Raw genomic sequence first — 16,197 nt, 5'->3', positions numbered from 1 at the left:
TTAGACATTGCTCTGTCATCATGGCTGGTGGACCTTACTGCAGTCCTGTTCAGGGAGGTGGGGCAGAGCTGATGTGACCCGGTCCCTGCTCTGCCTCTGGCCCTTAGTAGCTGCCAAAGGTTGTAAAAGATCGATTGCTCTCAGAAAGCAAGACACAGAGGTTAAGAATCTTTGCAGCAGAGCCTGGTGCTCCATTTCTGAGTTCACTGCTCCCCCAGGCTCTGCTCCAGGGTCGTGGAGAGTTAGAAAAAAATGCTCAGACCCAGGTGAGCCGGCATGCAGGGCCCTAGGCTGACCACACTTCCCCCACAGAAGCGGTACCGCGCGGTGTATGACTACAGCGCCGCCGACGAGGACGAGGTCTCCTTCCAGGATGGGGACACCATCGTCAACGTGCAGCAGATCGACGATGGCTGGATGTACGGGACGGTGGAGCGCACCGGCGACACGGGGATGCTGCCGGCCAACTACGTGGAGGCCATCTGAACCCGCAGCGCCCCCATCTGTCTTCAGCACATTCCACGGCATCGCATCCGTCCTGGGCGTGACCCGTCCATTCTTCAGTGTCTCTGTTTTTTAAAACCCGCGACAGCTTGTGATTCCTACCCCTCTTCCAGCTTCTGTTGCCAACTGAAGCCTTCTTCTGCCACTTCTGCGGGCTCCCTCCTCTGGCAGGCTTCCCCCTTGATCGACTTCTTGGTTTTCTCTCTGGATGGAACGGGCATGGGCCTCTCTGGGGGAGGGCGAGGCCCGTGGGGCAGGGCTGGAATGGGAGACCTGTTGGCCTGTGGGCCTCACCTGCCCCTCTGTTCTCTCCCCTCACATCTTCCTGCCCAGCTCCTCACATACCCACACATTCCAGGGCTGGGGTGAGCCTGACTGCCAGGACCCCAGGTCAGGGGCTCCCTACATTCCCCAGAGTGGGATCCACTTCTTGGTTCCTGGGATGGCGATGGGGACTCTGCCGCTGTGTAGGGACCAGTGGGATGGGCTCTACCTCTCTTTCTCAAAGAGGGGGCTCTGCCCACCTGGGGTCTCTCTCCCTACCTCCCTCCTCAGGGGCAACAACAGGAGAATGGGGTTCCTGCTGTGGGGCGAATTCATCCCCTCCCCGCGCGTTCCTTCGCACACTGTGATTTTGCCCTCCTGCCCACGCAGACCGGCAGCGGGCAAAGAGCTCCCCAGGAAGCACAGCTTGGGTCAGGTTCTTGCCTTTCTTAATTTTAGGGACAGCTACCGGAAGGAGGGGAACAAGGAGTTCTCTTCCGCAGCCCCTTTCCCCACGCCCACCCCCAGTCTCCAGGGACCCTCGCCTGCCTCCTAGGCTGGAAGCCATGGTCCCGAAGTATAGGGCAAGGGTGCCTCAGGACCTTTTGGTCTTCAGCCTCCCTCAGCCCCCAGGATCTGGGTTAGGTGGCCGCTCCTCCCTGCTCCTCATGGGAAGATGTCTCAGAGCCTTCCATGACCTCCCCTCCCCAGCCCAATGCCAAGTGGACTTGGAGCTGCACAAAGTCAGCAGGGACCACTAAATCTCCAAGACCTGGTGTGCGGAGGCAGGAGCATGTATGTCTGCAGGTGTCTGACACGCAAGTGTGTGAGTGTGAGTGTGAGAGATGGGGCAGGGGGTGTGTCTGTAGGTGTCTCTGGGCCTGTGTGTGGGTGGGGTTATGTGAGGGTATGAAGAGCTGTCTTCCCCTGAGAGTTTCCTCAGAACCCACAGTGAGAGGGGAGGGCTCCTGGGGGAGAGAAGCTCCTTAGGTTTTCTTTGGAATGAAGTTCCTCCTTCCCCCCATCTCTGAGTGGAGGAAGCCCACCAATCTGCCCTTTGCAGTGTGCAGGGTGGAAGGTAAGAGGTTGGTGTGGAGTTGGGGCTGCCATAGGGTCTGCAGCCTGCTGGGGCTAAGCGGTGGAGGAAGGCTCTGTCACTCCAGGCATATGTTTCCCCATCTCTGTCTGGGGCTACAGAATAGGGTGGCAGAAGTGTCACCCTGTGGGTGTCTCCCTCTGGGGCTCTTCCCCTAGACCTCCCCCTCACTTACATAAAGCTCCCTTGAAGCAAGAAAGAGGGTCCCAGGGCTGCAAAACTGGAAGCACAGCCTCGGGGATGGGGAGGGAAAGACGGTGCTATATCCAGTTCCTGCTCTCTGCTCATGGGTGGCTGTGACAACCCTGGCCTCACTTGATTCATCTCTGGTTTTCTTGCCACCCTCTGGGAGTCCCCATCCCATTTTCATCCTGAGCCCAACCAGGCCCTGCCATTGGCCTCTTGTCCCTTGGCACACTTGTACCCACAGGTGAGGGGCAGGACCTGAAGGTATTGGCCTGTTCAACAATCAGTCATCATGGGTGTTTTTGTCAACTGCTTGTTAATTGATTTGGGGATGTTTGCCCCGAATTAGAGGTTGAGGAAAAGACTGTGGGTGGGGAGGCCCTGCCTGACCCATCCCTTTTCCTTTCTGGCCCCAGCCTAGGTGGAGGCAAGTGGAATATCTTATATTGAGCGATTTGGGGGCTCGGGGAGGCAGAGAATCTCTTGGGAGTCTTGGGTGGCGCTGGTGCATTCTGTTTCCTCTTGATCTCAAAGCACAATGTGGATTTGGGGACCAAAGGTCAGGGACACATCCCCTTAGAGGACCTGAGTTTGGGAGAGTGGTGAGTGGAAGGGAGGAGCAGCAAGAAGCAGCCTGTTTTCACTCAGCTTAATTCTCCTTCCCAGATAAGGCAAGCCAGTCATGGAATCTTGCTGCAGGCCCTCCCTCTACTCTTCCTGTCCTAAAAATAGGGACCGTTTTCTTACACACCCCCAGAGAGAGGAGGGACTGTCACACTGGTGCTGAGTGACCGGGGGCTGCTGGGCGTCTGTTCTTTACCAAAACCATCCATCCCTAGAAGAGCACAGAGCCCTGAGGGGCTGGGCTGGGCTGGGCTGAGCCCCTGGTCTTCTCTACAGTTCACAGAGGTCTTTCAGCTCATTTAATCCCAGGAAAGAGGCATCAAAGCTAGAATGTGAATATAACTTTTGTGGACCAATACTAAGAATAGCAAGAAGCCCAGTGGTGAGGAAAGTGCGTTCTCCCAGCACTGCCTCCTGTTTTCTCCCTCTCATGTCCCTCCAGGGAAAATGACTTTATTGCTTAATTTCTGCCTTTCCCCCCTCACACATGCACTTTTGGGCCTTTTTTTATAGCTGGAAAAAACAAAATACCACCCTACAAACCTGTATTTAAAAAGAAACAGAAATGACCACGTGAAATTTGCCTCTGTCCAAACATTTCATCCGTGTGTATGTGTATGTGTGTGAGTGTGTGAAGCCGCCAGTTCATCTTTTTATATGGGGTTGTTGTCTCATTTTGGTCTGTTTTGGTCCCCTCCCTCGTGGGCTTGTGCTCGGGATCAAACCTTTCTGGCCTGTTATGATTCTGAACATTTGACTTGAACCACAAGTGAATCTTTCTCTTGGTGACTCAAATAAAAGTATAATTTTTACCTGCGGACTTGGTTTCCTCTCTGGCTCTGAGCTGCTGTTGTGTGTGTCTGTGTGTGGGTGTGTGTCTCTAGCTGTAAGGTGCTGCTGTGTGTGTGTGTGTGTCTAGCTGTAAGGTGCCACTGTGTGTGTGTGTGTGTGTGTGTGTGTCCTGTCTGCTTGGGGGCACTGGCCTGTGGCCCTCCTGGGACCTCTGCTGCCCCTCGGGGAGAGAATGACTTGTCTGGATGCCAAGGGGGAGTTTGCTGCTGTCTGTTAGGCCCTTGGCCCCTACTTCCTCCTTGCTGAGAACTCCCCACCAACCTACTTCTGGCTTTCCACCCGCTCATTCCTCTCTGCCCAACTTGGTGATGCTCCCGGAAGCTTCCCTGAGCTCCGTCTCGTATTACTGTGTCACTTCCTCAGTGACATATCTGTCTCCCCACTAGCCAGAGCCCTTGGGGCAGGTGATGAGTCTAATTCATCTCTAAATCCCGGGTACCTGCCCAGGAGCGGTGCAGAGCTGTTGAATTAATGAATGAGCTTGGCTGGGGAGCAGTTCTAGCACTCTGCCGCTGCCAGGCAGAGAGCAGGAGCTCCACGCATTTGAGGAACGAGATGACAGGGCATTCCACAGTGGGACAGGACCTGGATAAAGCTGTCTGTAAGGTGGCCTGGCAACCCAAAGCACTATTCACAGTGCCTTCTGAATGTAATCTTTAATACACATCCGCTTTCTTCCTTCTTCCTCACAACCCTGTGAGAGAAGTAACTACTTATAGAGGGGCTCACTGAAACCCAGAAAGGCAAAGCAGATTGGTGGCAGTCACAGCTAGTGGCAGAGTGGGGCCTGAGACCCCCATGTGATGCTCACAGTCTGGTGCTGTGCCACCTGGCCATGGCAGGCCGCGTGCCTGTGTCTGTGGCAGCTCTTAGATGTGTGTCTCCTGGGCTCCATGTTTTGCTCCAGGTGCCCAGGGTCTGTGACTGGCCAGAAGGCCAGGCGGCCTCCCCTCTTGCTCACTGGGCTTGGGAAGAGGACAGTGGTAGAGAGGGGAATCTGGCCCTGCTCAGTGCTGCCAATCAGCCTCAGATCCAGCTGCTTGAGGGGCATTTCTCTCTTGGGGCTCAGAACTAAGGCATTCTCCAGCCTCAGAATCACAGCAGGGTGGAGAGGAGGAGGGCTCTCCTGAGCTGAGCATTTGTAATCTGGAGAATGACCTGGCCAGAGTCAGCCGAGCTGGGGCAGTGTGGGGAGCATCCGAGGCGGCCCTGGGTGGTATAATTAGAGACAGCACTGACACCTGCTCCCCTCCAGGGGTGCAGGCAGCCCAATACTTTCCCAATAGAAGGGAATTAGTTGGCAAAGCTTGCCTCATGTCGGCCTGCCCCACTCCCCGGGAGGCTTCATTCACCTTCAGATCTATTTGATGGAACAGTGCTTTGGGGGACATTGCTGCCAAGTCTCCACTCCCTGCTCACAGAAAGCTCTGCCTCCTGGAAATGGGCCAATGGGAGGAGTTTCTGGATTTCCTTCTGGCAGTGGCCTAAGTTCCTGAGGTCTTGCATTAGGAGGGGGTTACCAATATATCTTAACCCCAGGCCTTTAAAAAAAAAATACTATTTGGGGTGGGGGCCAAGGAGACTAGGCCTCAGAGACGTCCTAGGGAATGTTTTAATTTAATAGAAAATAATTGAGGCTTATAAAAAGGCACAAAAATCCTGGCTAACACAGTGAAACCCCGTCTCTACTAAAAATACAAAAAATAAGCCGGGCGCGGTGGCGGGTGCCTGTAGTCCCAGCTACTCGGGAGGCTGAGGCAGGAGAATGGCGTGAACCCTGGAGGCGGAGCTTGCACTGAGCTGAGATCGTGCCACTGCACTCCAGCCTGGGTGACAGAGCAAGACTCCGTCTAAGAATAAATAAATATATAAATAAATAAATAAAAAGAATAAAATAATTATCTTTTCCCCCTCAGAAGAAACCACTTGTTAAATTTCAGGGATACCCCTGGGGAATTCTTCAGTGTCCTCTCTGTGTACAACACTATGCTGAGCTTTTGGAAGAGGATACCAAAGAAAACAAAACTAGGCCGGGTGCGGTGGTTCACACCTGCAATCCCAGCACTTTGGGAGACTGAGGTGGGAGGATCGCTTGAGTCCAGGAGTTTGAGACCAGCCTGGGCAAAATGGCAAGACCTCGTCTCTACAAAAAAAGAAAGAAGGAAAACAAAACAGTGGGTAATGACTGCAAAGAGGCGAAGGAGTGGGTGGAGGAGGGGTCTCTGGTGCTCGTCCTGTAGGTGGATCGATGTGAAAGCAGTCCACTGCAAGCTGAGCAGTGCACGTGGGGTGTAGGGGCCTTCCGGACCAACAGGGGGAGCAGTGTGGGGCAAGAGGAAGAATATGGACTTTGGTGTCAGCATGCCTAGTTTTGAATCCTGGTCTCTGACATTTTTAATTAATTATTTATTTATTTTGAGACGGAGTTTCACTCTTGTTGCCCAGGCTGGAGTGCAATGGCACAATCTCAGCTCACTGAAACCTCCACCTCCCAGGTTCAAGCAATTCTCCTGCCTCAGCCTACCGAGTAGCTGGGATTACAGGCATGTGCCACCACGCCCAGCTAATTTTGTATTTTTAGTAGAGCTGGAGTTTCTCCATGTTGGTCAGGCTGGTCTTGAACTCCTGACCTCAGGTGATTCACCCACCTCAGCCTCCCAAAGTGTTGGGATTACAGGCATGAGCCACCACACCCAGCCTTTTACTTTTTATTTTATGTATTAATTTATTTATTTTTGAGACGGAGTCTCGCTCTGTCACCCAGGCTGGAGTGCAATGGCACGGTCTCAGCTCACTGCAACCTCCGCCTGCCGGGTTCAAGCAATTCTTTAGCCTCAGCCTCTTGAATAGCTGGGATAACAGGCACCTGCCACCACGCCCGGCTAATTTTTTTTTTTTTTTTTTTTTTTTTTGAGACGGAGTCTTGCTCTGTAGCCCAGGCTGGGGTGCAGTGGTGCGATCTCAGCTCTGCCTCCCGGGTTCAAGCAATTCTCTGCCTCAGCCTCCCAAGTAGCTGGGATTACAGGCATGCACCACCAAGCCTGGCTAACTTTTGTATTTTTAGTAGAGACAGGGTTTCACCATCTTGGCCAGGCTGGTCTTGAACTCCTGACCTTGTGATCCACCTGCCTCGGCCTCCCAAAGTGCTGGGATTATAGGCGTGAGCCACTGTGCCCGGCTGGTCTCTGACACATCTAAGCTATGAACCATTAGGGTAAGTTTCTGACCATCTCTGAGCCCCATCTATGAAAGACTCACAGGGAGGTTGAAATTGCACCACATGTACGATATCTGGCCCGGTGTAGGAAATGTATAAATGTTAGCTTCATCCCTCAGGGAAGCCCACTGAGATCCACACGAAACTTTTGTCTGTGTCTCCCCATAATGTGACCTTTAGAAGTTGCCAATGGCCCACCCAATACCCAACCATGATTTTTCTGAGATAATCTGCCCGAGGTGTGTGAGAGGAAACGCGAAGAAGGCAGTCAGGAGGATTCCCTCTTGGGGGAGCTGGGTAGGATCCTATCTCCTCCTACATCCAGAGCATGCAGGCTCCATTTAGATACAAAGGGGTGGGATTGGGTTCCTGGGGAGAAATTGAGCCCCTTTGATTCTGCGGTTCTGTGGGTCTAAATCTGGCAGCTCCTTGGCTATCCACCCCCAGGCTTTGTGATTGGTTGGCTGTGGTTGGTGGGGGGGCAGGAAGCTGCTGGTGGAGCTGCAGCATCCTTCAGTCTCAGGCCCCCGGGAGGGGGAGGGGAAAGAACCAGGGCTGAGCTGTGGAGGGAAGGGGAGCCATTTCTCTCCACCGACTGCAACCTCCGTGCTCACAGCTCACGGTTCACCAGAATCCAGGGGCTTGGTCGGCCTAGGAATCCACAATGCTGGATATTTTCATCCTGATGTTCTTTGCCATCATAGGCCTGGTCATTCTGTCCTACATTATCTATCTGCTCTAGTGGCCTGGAGCTGCGGCCGGAGCCTGCTGGAGAACAGCTCAGAAGGAAGGATGGAGCTGAATGGCCGAGTGCCCTGCTTGCTGACGCACCGGTGGATTTTTGCTTCTGCTGTTATCTCGGGTATTGATTCAAAAAAAAAAAAGAAAAGAAAAAAAGAAAGAGTTTGCTTTCCTATTTTTTTTCTTAGACCACTCTGAAAAGAATAAGAAATGCCAGCTTCTTTCTTTGGGACCTAATTTAAAATAAGACTTTAAAAATTACAAATAAAATCCACAATGTAAACGATTTTTGGGCAGAACGGGTTGGGAATGATGGATGTGGTGGGGAGGGACTATTATTTCCTAATTTCTTCTTCAAGTTAGGTGCTCAAACTCAAGTTGTCTATTTTCTTCCGGTAATTAAAGGTAAAACACATCTTTGCATGTCAGCATACTTGCAATATAGTTGTTTACAACTATGCTTGTATAATTGCATTACTTAATTATTGACTCATTCTTATTTGAGGGTGAGACGGCAAATAAATTTTACTTGGGGTGGGGTTTTCGGGGAGATGTCCAATTGTGGGATATGGTGGAGAGGAGGGAGGAACTCCTGGTACTTTGCAGTTGTCCCCATCTGAGACTTTTTATTTCTGGGTTTCTTACAGCTCCTGGTCTCTCCAGTCCAACAAGAGGCCTCTCATCCACAGAAGCAGTCCTGCTGCCCAGCAGACCTCTTTCAGAGCCTTCCAGACATGGCTGACCCCTGGCAAGCAAGGGGCTTTTTGAGCTGAGAGGCACTTGGCTGGGACATCAGGAATTCATGGACAGGGCTGGCAGATACTGCATATGTTTGAGCTGTAGATGGGATTGAGAACAGAAAGTTGAAATGGAGACTTATTAAAGTTACCGTGGAGAACTGCTCAAAAATTCATTTTGAATTAAGGAAACTTAAATTCATTTTAAGTTTCCTTAGATCTAAATGCAACTGCACATTACACTCAAATATGTTCCTTCCTTCTCACACACAGGACTCCCTTGTGAAACTCAAGGGGAAGTTCAAGTTGTCCATCTTCATCTATGAAGTAGTCACTTTATCACTGTCTTTACAGATTGCACAGTCTGGGGTTTTGTGGTTTCTCTTGTCTTACTCTCCAGCCAGGAAGAACTTGTCATTTGAGTTTTTAAAATGTATCATTTCTTCCCGACCTCAAACCACTTGTATCCCAGTTTCTCATTTAAAGGGAGAAATGGTTATATAGTCCTCTCTTTGCACCTGATTGAATTATAAATGATAGAAACAAGATGGCTATACTTATTTAGGAAAAATCTCTTACCCCAAAATGAGTGTGTGTGTGTGTGTGTGTGTGTGTGTGTGTTTTAATCAAAGATCTTTTCTGGAAAAAACTTTCCACATAGTTCTCTGACCCATTAGAGTTGAAGAAACTATATATTTTGGGATTCAGAGTAGAATTGGCCTGCAAATCTGGGATGTTTATTCCTTTTACAAGTCTATAATAATTGTTCTACATTTAATTTTCCTTTCTTGCTTAAAAGTAAACAAGGAGAGTCAGGAGTGGTGGCTCATGCCTGTAATCCCAGCACTCTGGGAGGCTGAGGCGGATGGATCACCTGAGGTCAGGAGTTGGAGACCAGCCTGGCCAACACGGTGAAACCCCATCTCTACTAAAAATACAAAAATTAGTCAGGCACAGTAGTGCGCGCCTGTAGTCCCAGCTACCCGGGAGGCTGAGGCCGAAGAATTGCTTGAACCCGGGAGGCAGAGGTTGTAGTGAGCCAACATCATGTCACTGCACTCCAGCCTGGGAGACATAGCGAGACTCCGTCTCAAATAAAATAAAATAAATAAATAAATAAACAAGGAGAAAGATTAGTTTTTAGTAATAACATTGTGTCCAATTTCCATGTTTTAAAACAAAAATTGAGGCATTATATGTCACAATTGAAATGGAAAAGTTGTGTTTAAAAATTATGGACAAGGCCAGGCACAGTGGCTCACGCCTGGAATCCCAGCACTTTGGGAGGCTGAGGCAGGAGGATCACTTGAGGTCGGGAGTTTGAGAACAGTCTGACCAACGTGGTGAAACCCTGTCTCTACTAAAAATACAAAAATTAGCTGGTGTGGTGGCAGGTGCCTGTAATCCCAGCTACTCAGGAGGCTGAGGCAGGAGAATCGCTTGAACCTGGGAGGCGGAGGTTGCAGTGAGCCGAGATCACACCTCTGCACTCCAGCCTAGGTGACACAGCAAGACCCCATCTCAAAAAAAATAATAATAAAAACATAAAAATTATGGACAAGAAAAAACACTATTCTGGAAGCTTTGTTTTGGCAACAAATTATATGACCTTTCATAAGTCATTTAAACTTTAGGGCTAGGCCAGGTGCTATGGTGCATGCCTATAATCCCAGCATTTAGGGAAGTAGAAGCAGGAGGATAGCTTGAGGCCAAGAATTCCAGACCAGCCCAGGCAATATAGCGAGACCCCCGTCTCCACAAAAATAAAAAATAAAATAAAAATAAATAAATACATAAACTTTAGGTCTTCTGTTTATTCTGTCAAATGAAAGTGTTAGGCCAAGGTCGCATTATCTCTTTGGAAACTACATCGAGAACAGAATTCCCATGGAACGAACTCTTAATAGTTCACTGGTAGTCCCCCTTTTCTGAATATTCTCCCCAACATGACATTTTATAACAAAAATTTAACTGCAAAACTCTTTTTTTTTTCACCAACAGCCAGATTTTGATGAGAAAATGGCCATATTTATTTACTCCAAATATATATTATGTCTGTGATAATTTGCCTAAACTGTTTAAGGAATATTAACAAGTATGATACTGCATCGTGGTATGTAGCAAAAAGATAGGTAATCTGACATTCATGGATGCAAGAAGCATGGCTGTGAACCTGGATATATTTAGAAATGATCTTCAGTGGAGTCCTTGATGTGACATTTTCCACTAAAACATTCTTCTAACTCTGGTATATCTTAGTGTTTCGAACTATAATTTCCGTCTTCAAGCCAAGACAGCAGCTCTACATCCTTACCTAGGTAATTCAGGCATGCGCCAGTATTTTGGAGGGGTCCAAATTAGAGTTAGTTATGATGGTATAGATCTTTAAAGTATAGTCTAACCAAGCTTGCTCTGGTCTTTTGTGACATCAAGGCTTCTCAGTCTGTATTCATACAAAGTTGAAACAACTAATCAATTCAGTGAAAAAAAATCAGCAGATTTCACTCATACACTGGTGATATATACCACTGGTGATATATACCACTGGTATTGGGTACAATGTAAGGAGAGAGGATTACCCATCTCTTCAGTTACTTGTAAAATATGATTTAAAAAAAATAAATCAATACATTTTGGAAAAAATGTATGACTTTGTGCTTATATTTATGCAACAATATGCTAGCTTATAACAGGGTTTTACTGTGTTATTTTGATAGTTGTTTAACTTTTACATTTAAACTATTTGTATTTTGGCATCCCAAAACATAATAAAACACTGCAAAAAGTTACTTCTGTAATATAAGATTTTGTATAAATTTTATAAATTTGTGTCATAGGGTAATTTTGTCCAATAAAATGTCAATGAGATAAAAACCACTCTGAATAATTATAAATTACTTAGAAAAAATCAAGTGACAATGCTAAGAATCATTACACAATACCTGCTTTCTTGATGAAAACGGGGTTTGTGGGGAAGAATGATGTATTTTATTTATTTTATTTTTTGGTTTTTGAGACAGAGTTTCACTCTTGTCACCCAGGCTGGAGTGCAATGGCATGATCTTGGCTCACTGCAACCTCCGCCTCCTGGGTTCAAGCGATTCTCCTGCCTCAGCCTTCTGAGTGGCTGGGAGCACAGGCGTGCATCCCCATGCCTGGCTAATTTTTGTATTTTTTAAAGTAGAGACAGGTTTTCATCATGTTGGCCAGGTTGGTTTGGAACTCCTGACCTCAGGCTATCTGCCTGCCTCAGCCTCCCAAAGTGCTGGGATTACAGGTGTGAGCCACCGTGCCTGGCCAAAATATCATTTTGATTTTAAATTACTCAAAAATAATGGGACTTTTCCTTAGTAAGGCATCGAAGCACAACTGAAGTGGAAAATTGTCTTTGTAAATTACATGCTTTGGCTTTATCAAACTATAGATATTTTCAAAGCCTAGAGTGGCCTCTTCTAAGTCAGTTTTGTGCCCATCTATTTTAAACAAAAATAAAACCAAAGTCATATATTAAGAGGGGAACAGAAAAAGCCATTGACACAACTTCCGTTATAAAATCAAATACACCAAGGCAGATACATTAGAAATGTTTAAGAACATCTTTGTACTTAAAATTTAAACTGTGAGACTGCCAGGTGTGGTGGTGGCTCACGTCTGTAATCCCAGCACTTTGGAAGGCCGAAGCAGGTAGGTCACTTGAGGTCAGGAGTTGGAGACCAGACTGGCCAACATGGTGAAACCCCATCTCTACTGAAAATACAAAATTAGCTGGGCAAGGCGGCACATGCCTGTAATCCCAGCTACTCAGGAGGCTGAGGCAGGAGCATCACTTGAACCCGGAAGGTGGAGGTTGTAGTGGGCCGAGATTGCGCCACTGCACTCCAGCCTGGGCAACAGAGACAGATTCGGTCTTAACAAAACAAAACAAAACAAAACACAAAACACAGGCTGGGAGCAGTGGCTCATGCCTGTAATCCCAGCACTTTGGGAGGCTGAGCTGGGCAGATCACGAGGTCAGGAGTTCGAGACCAGCCTGGCCAACATGGTGAAACCCCGTCTATACTAAAAATATAGAAAAAAAAAAAAAAAAAAACCTGGGCATGGTGGCACGTGCCTGTAAATCTCAGCTGCTCAGGAGGCTGAGGCAGAAGAATTGCTCAAACCCAGGAGGCAGAGGTTGCAGTAAGCCGAGATTGCACCATTGCACTCCAGCCAGGCGGCAGAGCAAGACTATGTCTCAAAAAAACAAACAAAACAAAAAACAAACACCGTAAGAGGCCAGGCACTGTGCTTCACGCCTGTAATCTCAGCACTTTGGGTGGCCGAGGTGGGGCAGATCACCTGAAGTCAGGAGTTTGAGACCGGCCTTTCCAACAAAGTGAAACCCCAGCTCTACTAAAAATACAAAAATTAGCCAGGCGTGGTGGTGTGTGCCTGTGGTCCCAGCTACTCAGGAGGCTGAGGCAGGAGAATCGCTTAAACCTGGGAGGCAGAGGTTTCAGTACGACAAGATCGCACCACTGTACTCCAGCATGGGTGACAGACTCTGTCTCAAAAAAACACTGTAAGATCTTATAGTCATGGGAAATTGTAGGTAATCCACAATATTTAATTACATATTTTATTTTTTGAAACTGATATTAAGCTATGATAATTGTAGCATTTCTAGTTTAGCAGCAATTGGAATATTCATTGCTTATGGATTTAATCACTGAATTAAATAGCAGAACAGTGCAGAATACTGTTCTATAGATTATTGTTTATGAATTATTGCTAGTAAATGAAATTATTTAATTTTATATGTTAATATTAAGTGTAAGTATACACATACATAAATATACAGCTAATTACAATATTAATTTATATTAAGACATTTCATTTTTTTGATCATGGTAGAGCTATAATTAACAACTTAAATGAAGGTAAGTTCCCCCACAAAAAGCTCAATTACTTGCATAATGACAAACTCTGAACAAGATGGAATGTTTTCAATTTTAACATAATTTTATTATATAGTAAATAAACAAAATTTAGCAAATATCAAATATTTAGTATCAAAGAAAATTTACCATAAAAAGAATACTTCTGAAATAGCAATGCATATTTTCGTTATACGCACCTTTAAGAAAGCAGTGATCTCAGAATGTCTACAAGTATTACTATTATTATTTTAATTTAAGAGTCTTTCAAAGGCCAAATTGTTGCGGTTTGTGGGGTTCTTTTTTCAGTCTCTAGTTATTTGAGGAATTTTCTGGAGTTATATTTTTCTTCTTTTTTTCTTCAATCTTGCCCTTAAATGCAATATATTTGTTTTCTTGATGAAAAGAATGCAATCTTAGTCCTTTGGAATTTTTTTTCTTTTTTAACCTGGAGAAGACTGTTCAATGCAGCTATCTTTCAGGTCACCTTTCCTAGCTTAGCAATGCCTCAAAAACCAAGGAGCATATGTCCATATCCTGATTTCTTACAGGTTTCACAGTTACCTGCTAGTGGAAGTGCTACAGAAGTCACATTGTTAGTAAGATATCCAATAACCAAAGAGGCTTTTGTAATAGCCTTATTTTTACCCTTCACAATATTTATTGACATAAAAATCTGTAATCATACAATTGAGTACTATTTGCATAAGGAGGTTAACCTTTTAGTAATAATCACAAAGAGGTTAGTGTTTGTTATTCATTGACATAAGATGATATTTCCAGCTGCACCTTCTGTTGGGTATCTCATAATTGGCATGAGAAGGAGTCCTCCATAAAAGTGTTAAAGTTTCATAGTTTCACAAGATACAGAGAGCTTATCACAAGTTGTACATTTTCAATTAGTTTTTAAGGAAGATAGCATCATTAGTTTGTTAGTACTATTATGGTGCATGGTGTGTGTAGACATAAAGATAAAGATAATAATGTGTTATTGAACTTGCCTTCTACAGGGAGTAAAAAATCATTCTACAAATCAAAGTCAAAGGAGGCTGAGGAAATCATTACAAAAACGAAAAAGGAGCTGGGCCCCCAGGTCTGCTAATTTAGGCCAATCTTTTTTTTTTTTTTGAGTCGGAGTCTTGCTCTGTCGCCCAGGCTGGAGTGCAATGGCGTGATCTCAGCTCACTGTAACCTCCGCCTCCTGGGTTCAAGCAATTCTCCCGCCTCAGCCTCCCAACTAGCTGGGATTACAGGCGCCCGCCACCATGCCGGGCTAATTTTTGTATTTTTAGTAGAGACAGGGTTTCACCACGTTGGCCAGGCTGGTCTCTTGGCCAGGCTTGTCTCGAACTCCTGACCTTGTGATCTGCCGCCTCGGCCTCCCAAAGTGCTAGGATTACAGGCGTGAGTCACCGCGCCCAGCAGCCAATCTTCTACTTTAAAAAACAGTACAGGCTAAATTATCTGACTTGTTAGTACTTTACATAGTTATGTTGTTATGACTGTTCCAGAGTTAGTGAGAAATTGACAGTCTCCTAATGTTTTTAAACTATTCATTTTCCAAATGCTTTTTTTTTGTGACAATGACTGCCTATACCATCACTTAAACATTGATAATAATGGTAATAACAATATATGCTTTTAAAAGTTAATTTCCCCTTTAAAATTTGACATTACACTTTATTCTTCATGACAAAGGTATTCGGCAAAAAAGAATGGACCACTGAATTGAAAAAACTCCAAATTTGGTCATAAATGTTATTTGTATGTTTTAACAATTGAATGGACAATTTGTCAGCTTGCTTTTTATTGGTGGCAGAATGACACAGTTTATTTCCTGCACCCAAAGAATGAATCAAACTTTTTATGTTCCAAATTTTTGGTAAGATGATATAATAATCTCACAATTATTGAGAATAATGAAATAAATAATGTGAGGTTTTTTTTTTTAATTACAGCAGCAGTCATGTCAGTTCAAGTGAATAAAGAAGATTCAAAACCCAGACCAAATATGTTTTACATGCTTCTTTTGTAAACTTGCTAAAAATAATTGCTGTGGAGACGGATAATTCAAGGAATTCAAGGAAACTTTACAATGCCAAATTTCTTTCTCTAAGGAAATGAAATCTAGAATCCATTTAGTAAAATATTAAAAATAGTCACTATTGCTGGGCATGGTGACTTACACCTGTAATCCTAGCACTTTGGGAGGCTGAGGCAGGTGGATAACCTGAGGTCAGGAGTTTGAGACCAGCCTGGCCAACATGGCAAAACCCTGTCTCTGCTAATGATACAAAAAAATTAACCAGGTGTGGTGGCACACACCTGTAGTCCCAGCTACTGGGGAGGCTGAGGCAGGAGAATCGCATGAAGCAGAGAGGCAGAAGTTGCAGTGAGCCAAGATCACACCACTGCACTCCAGCCTGGGCAACAGAGTGAGACTCCATCTCAAAAAAAAAAAAAAATTCACTATTTATATTTAAATATTTTACTTTTTTTTCCTTATTTTTTCTTTCCCTCACAGATAGTTGAAGAGGTATATTCTTAACTTGGAATAATCAATGTTTTGATAGATTTATGCTTTGCAAGCATGTATAGGAAAAAAGAGAGGGGAAAATGAAAAAACTAAGGTATTATTTTATACTCTGGTATCTGCCAACTTTTAATCTTTATAATTCAATTCCATTTATAATTCAACTGAGGGTGAATTCTTACATTGAGAAGAAGAAAATGAAACCAGGATAAAAGCAAGAACTTTGTTTTTGCATAAATATGCTAATGAAAAACTGGAGAAAAAAATTCCTGCCACTAATGGAATTACAGTTGGAAAATCCATCTAAGAAAGACAGTTAAACTTCTCACCTTCCAGAAATGAAGGTAAGTGCCTTTACTACTGAAGTACAATAAAATCCTGTTTTCACAATTTGTATTTTCTCCACAATTTTCACTCTTCCTCAGTCCTATTCATCTCTCACTGAGTCCCTCTTACCAAACATTTGAGAATTTCCCACAATTTACCCCCTACTTCTGCAGATACTTTCCATATCTTCTAGTGTTTCT

The 16,197-nt window shown here is 45.4% G+C and overlaps 1 protein-coding gene and 1 long non-coding RNA gene across 3 annotated transcripts in view; both read left to right on the top strand.

Annotated features, from left to right (window-relative positions):
* LASP1 (LIM and SH3 protein 1) overlaps nucleotides 1–3,491 on the top strand; it is a 55,417-nt gene extending 51,926 nt beyond the window's left edge. For both annotated transcript variants that reach the window (XM_016930795.4, XM_016930796.3), the window contains exon 7: nucleotides 313–3,491. In XM_016930795.4, the coding sequence (XP_016786284.1) occupies nucleotides 313–486 (174 nt within the window). In that variant the 3' untranslated portion in view covers nucleotides 487–3,491. The remainder of the gene's footprint in view (nucleotides 1–312) is intronic.
* Nucleotides 3,492–6,619: 3,128 nt separating this feature from the next.
* On the top strand, nucleotides 6,620–9,755 carry LOC104002845 (uncharacterized). The gene is made up of 2 exons (XR_675264.5): nucleotides 6,620–7,605; nucleotides 8,132–9,755. It is a non-coding gene; the product is annotated as an uncharacterized LOC104002845 (long non-coding RNA).
* The last annotated feature ends 6,442 nt before the right edge of the window (nucleotides 9,756–16,197 follow it).

This window comes from Pan troglodytes, chromosome 19 (assembly GCF_028858775.2).
Source record: "Pan troglodytes isolate AG18354 chromosome 19, NHGRI_mPanTro3-v2.0_pri, whole genome shotgun sequence".
NCBI classification, from domain to species: domain Eukaryota; kingdom Metazoa; phylum Chordata; class Mammalia; order Primates; family Hominidae; genus Pan; species Pan troglodytes.
The sequence above is the reverse complement of the archived record's forward strand: the minus strand, read 5'-3'. Positions and strand labels throughout refer to the sequence as shown.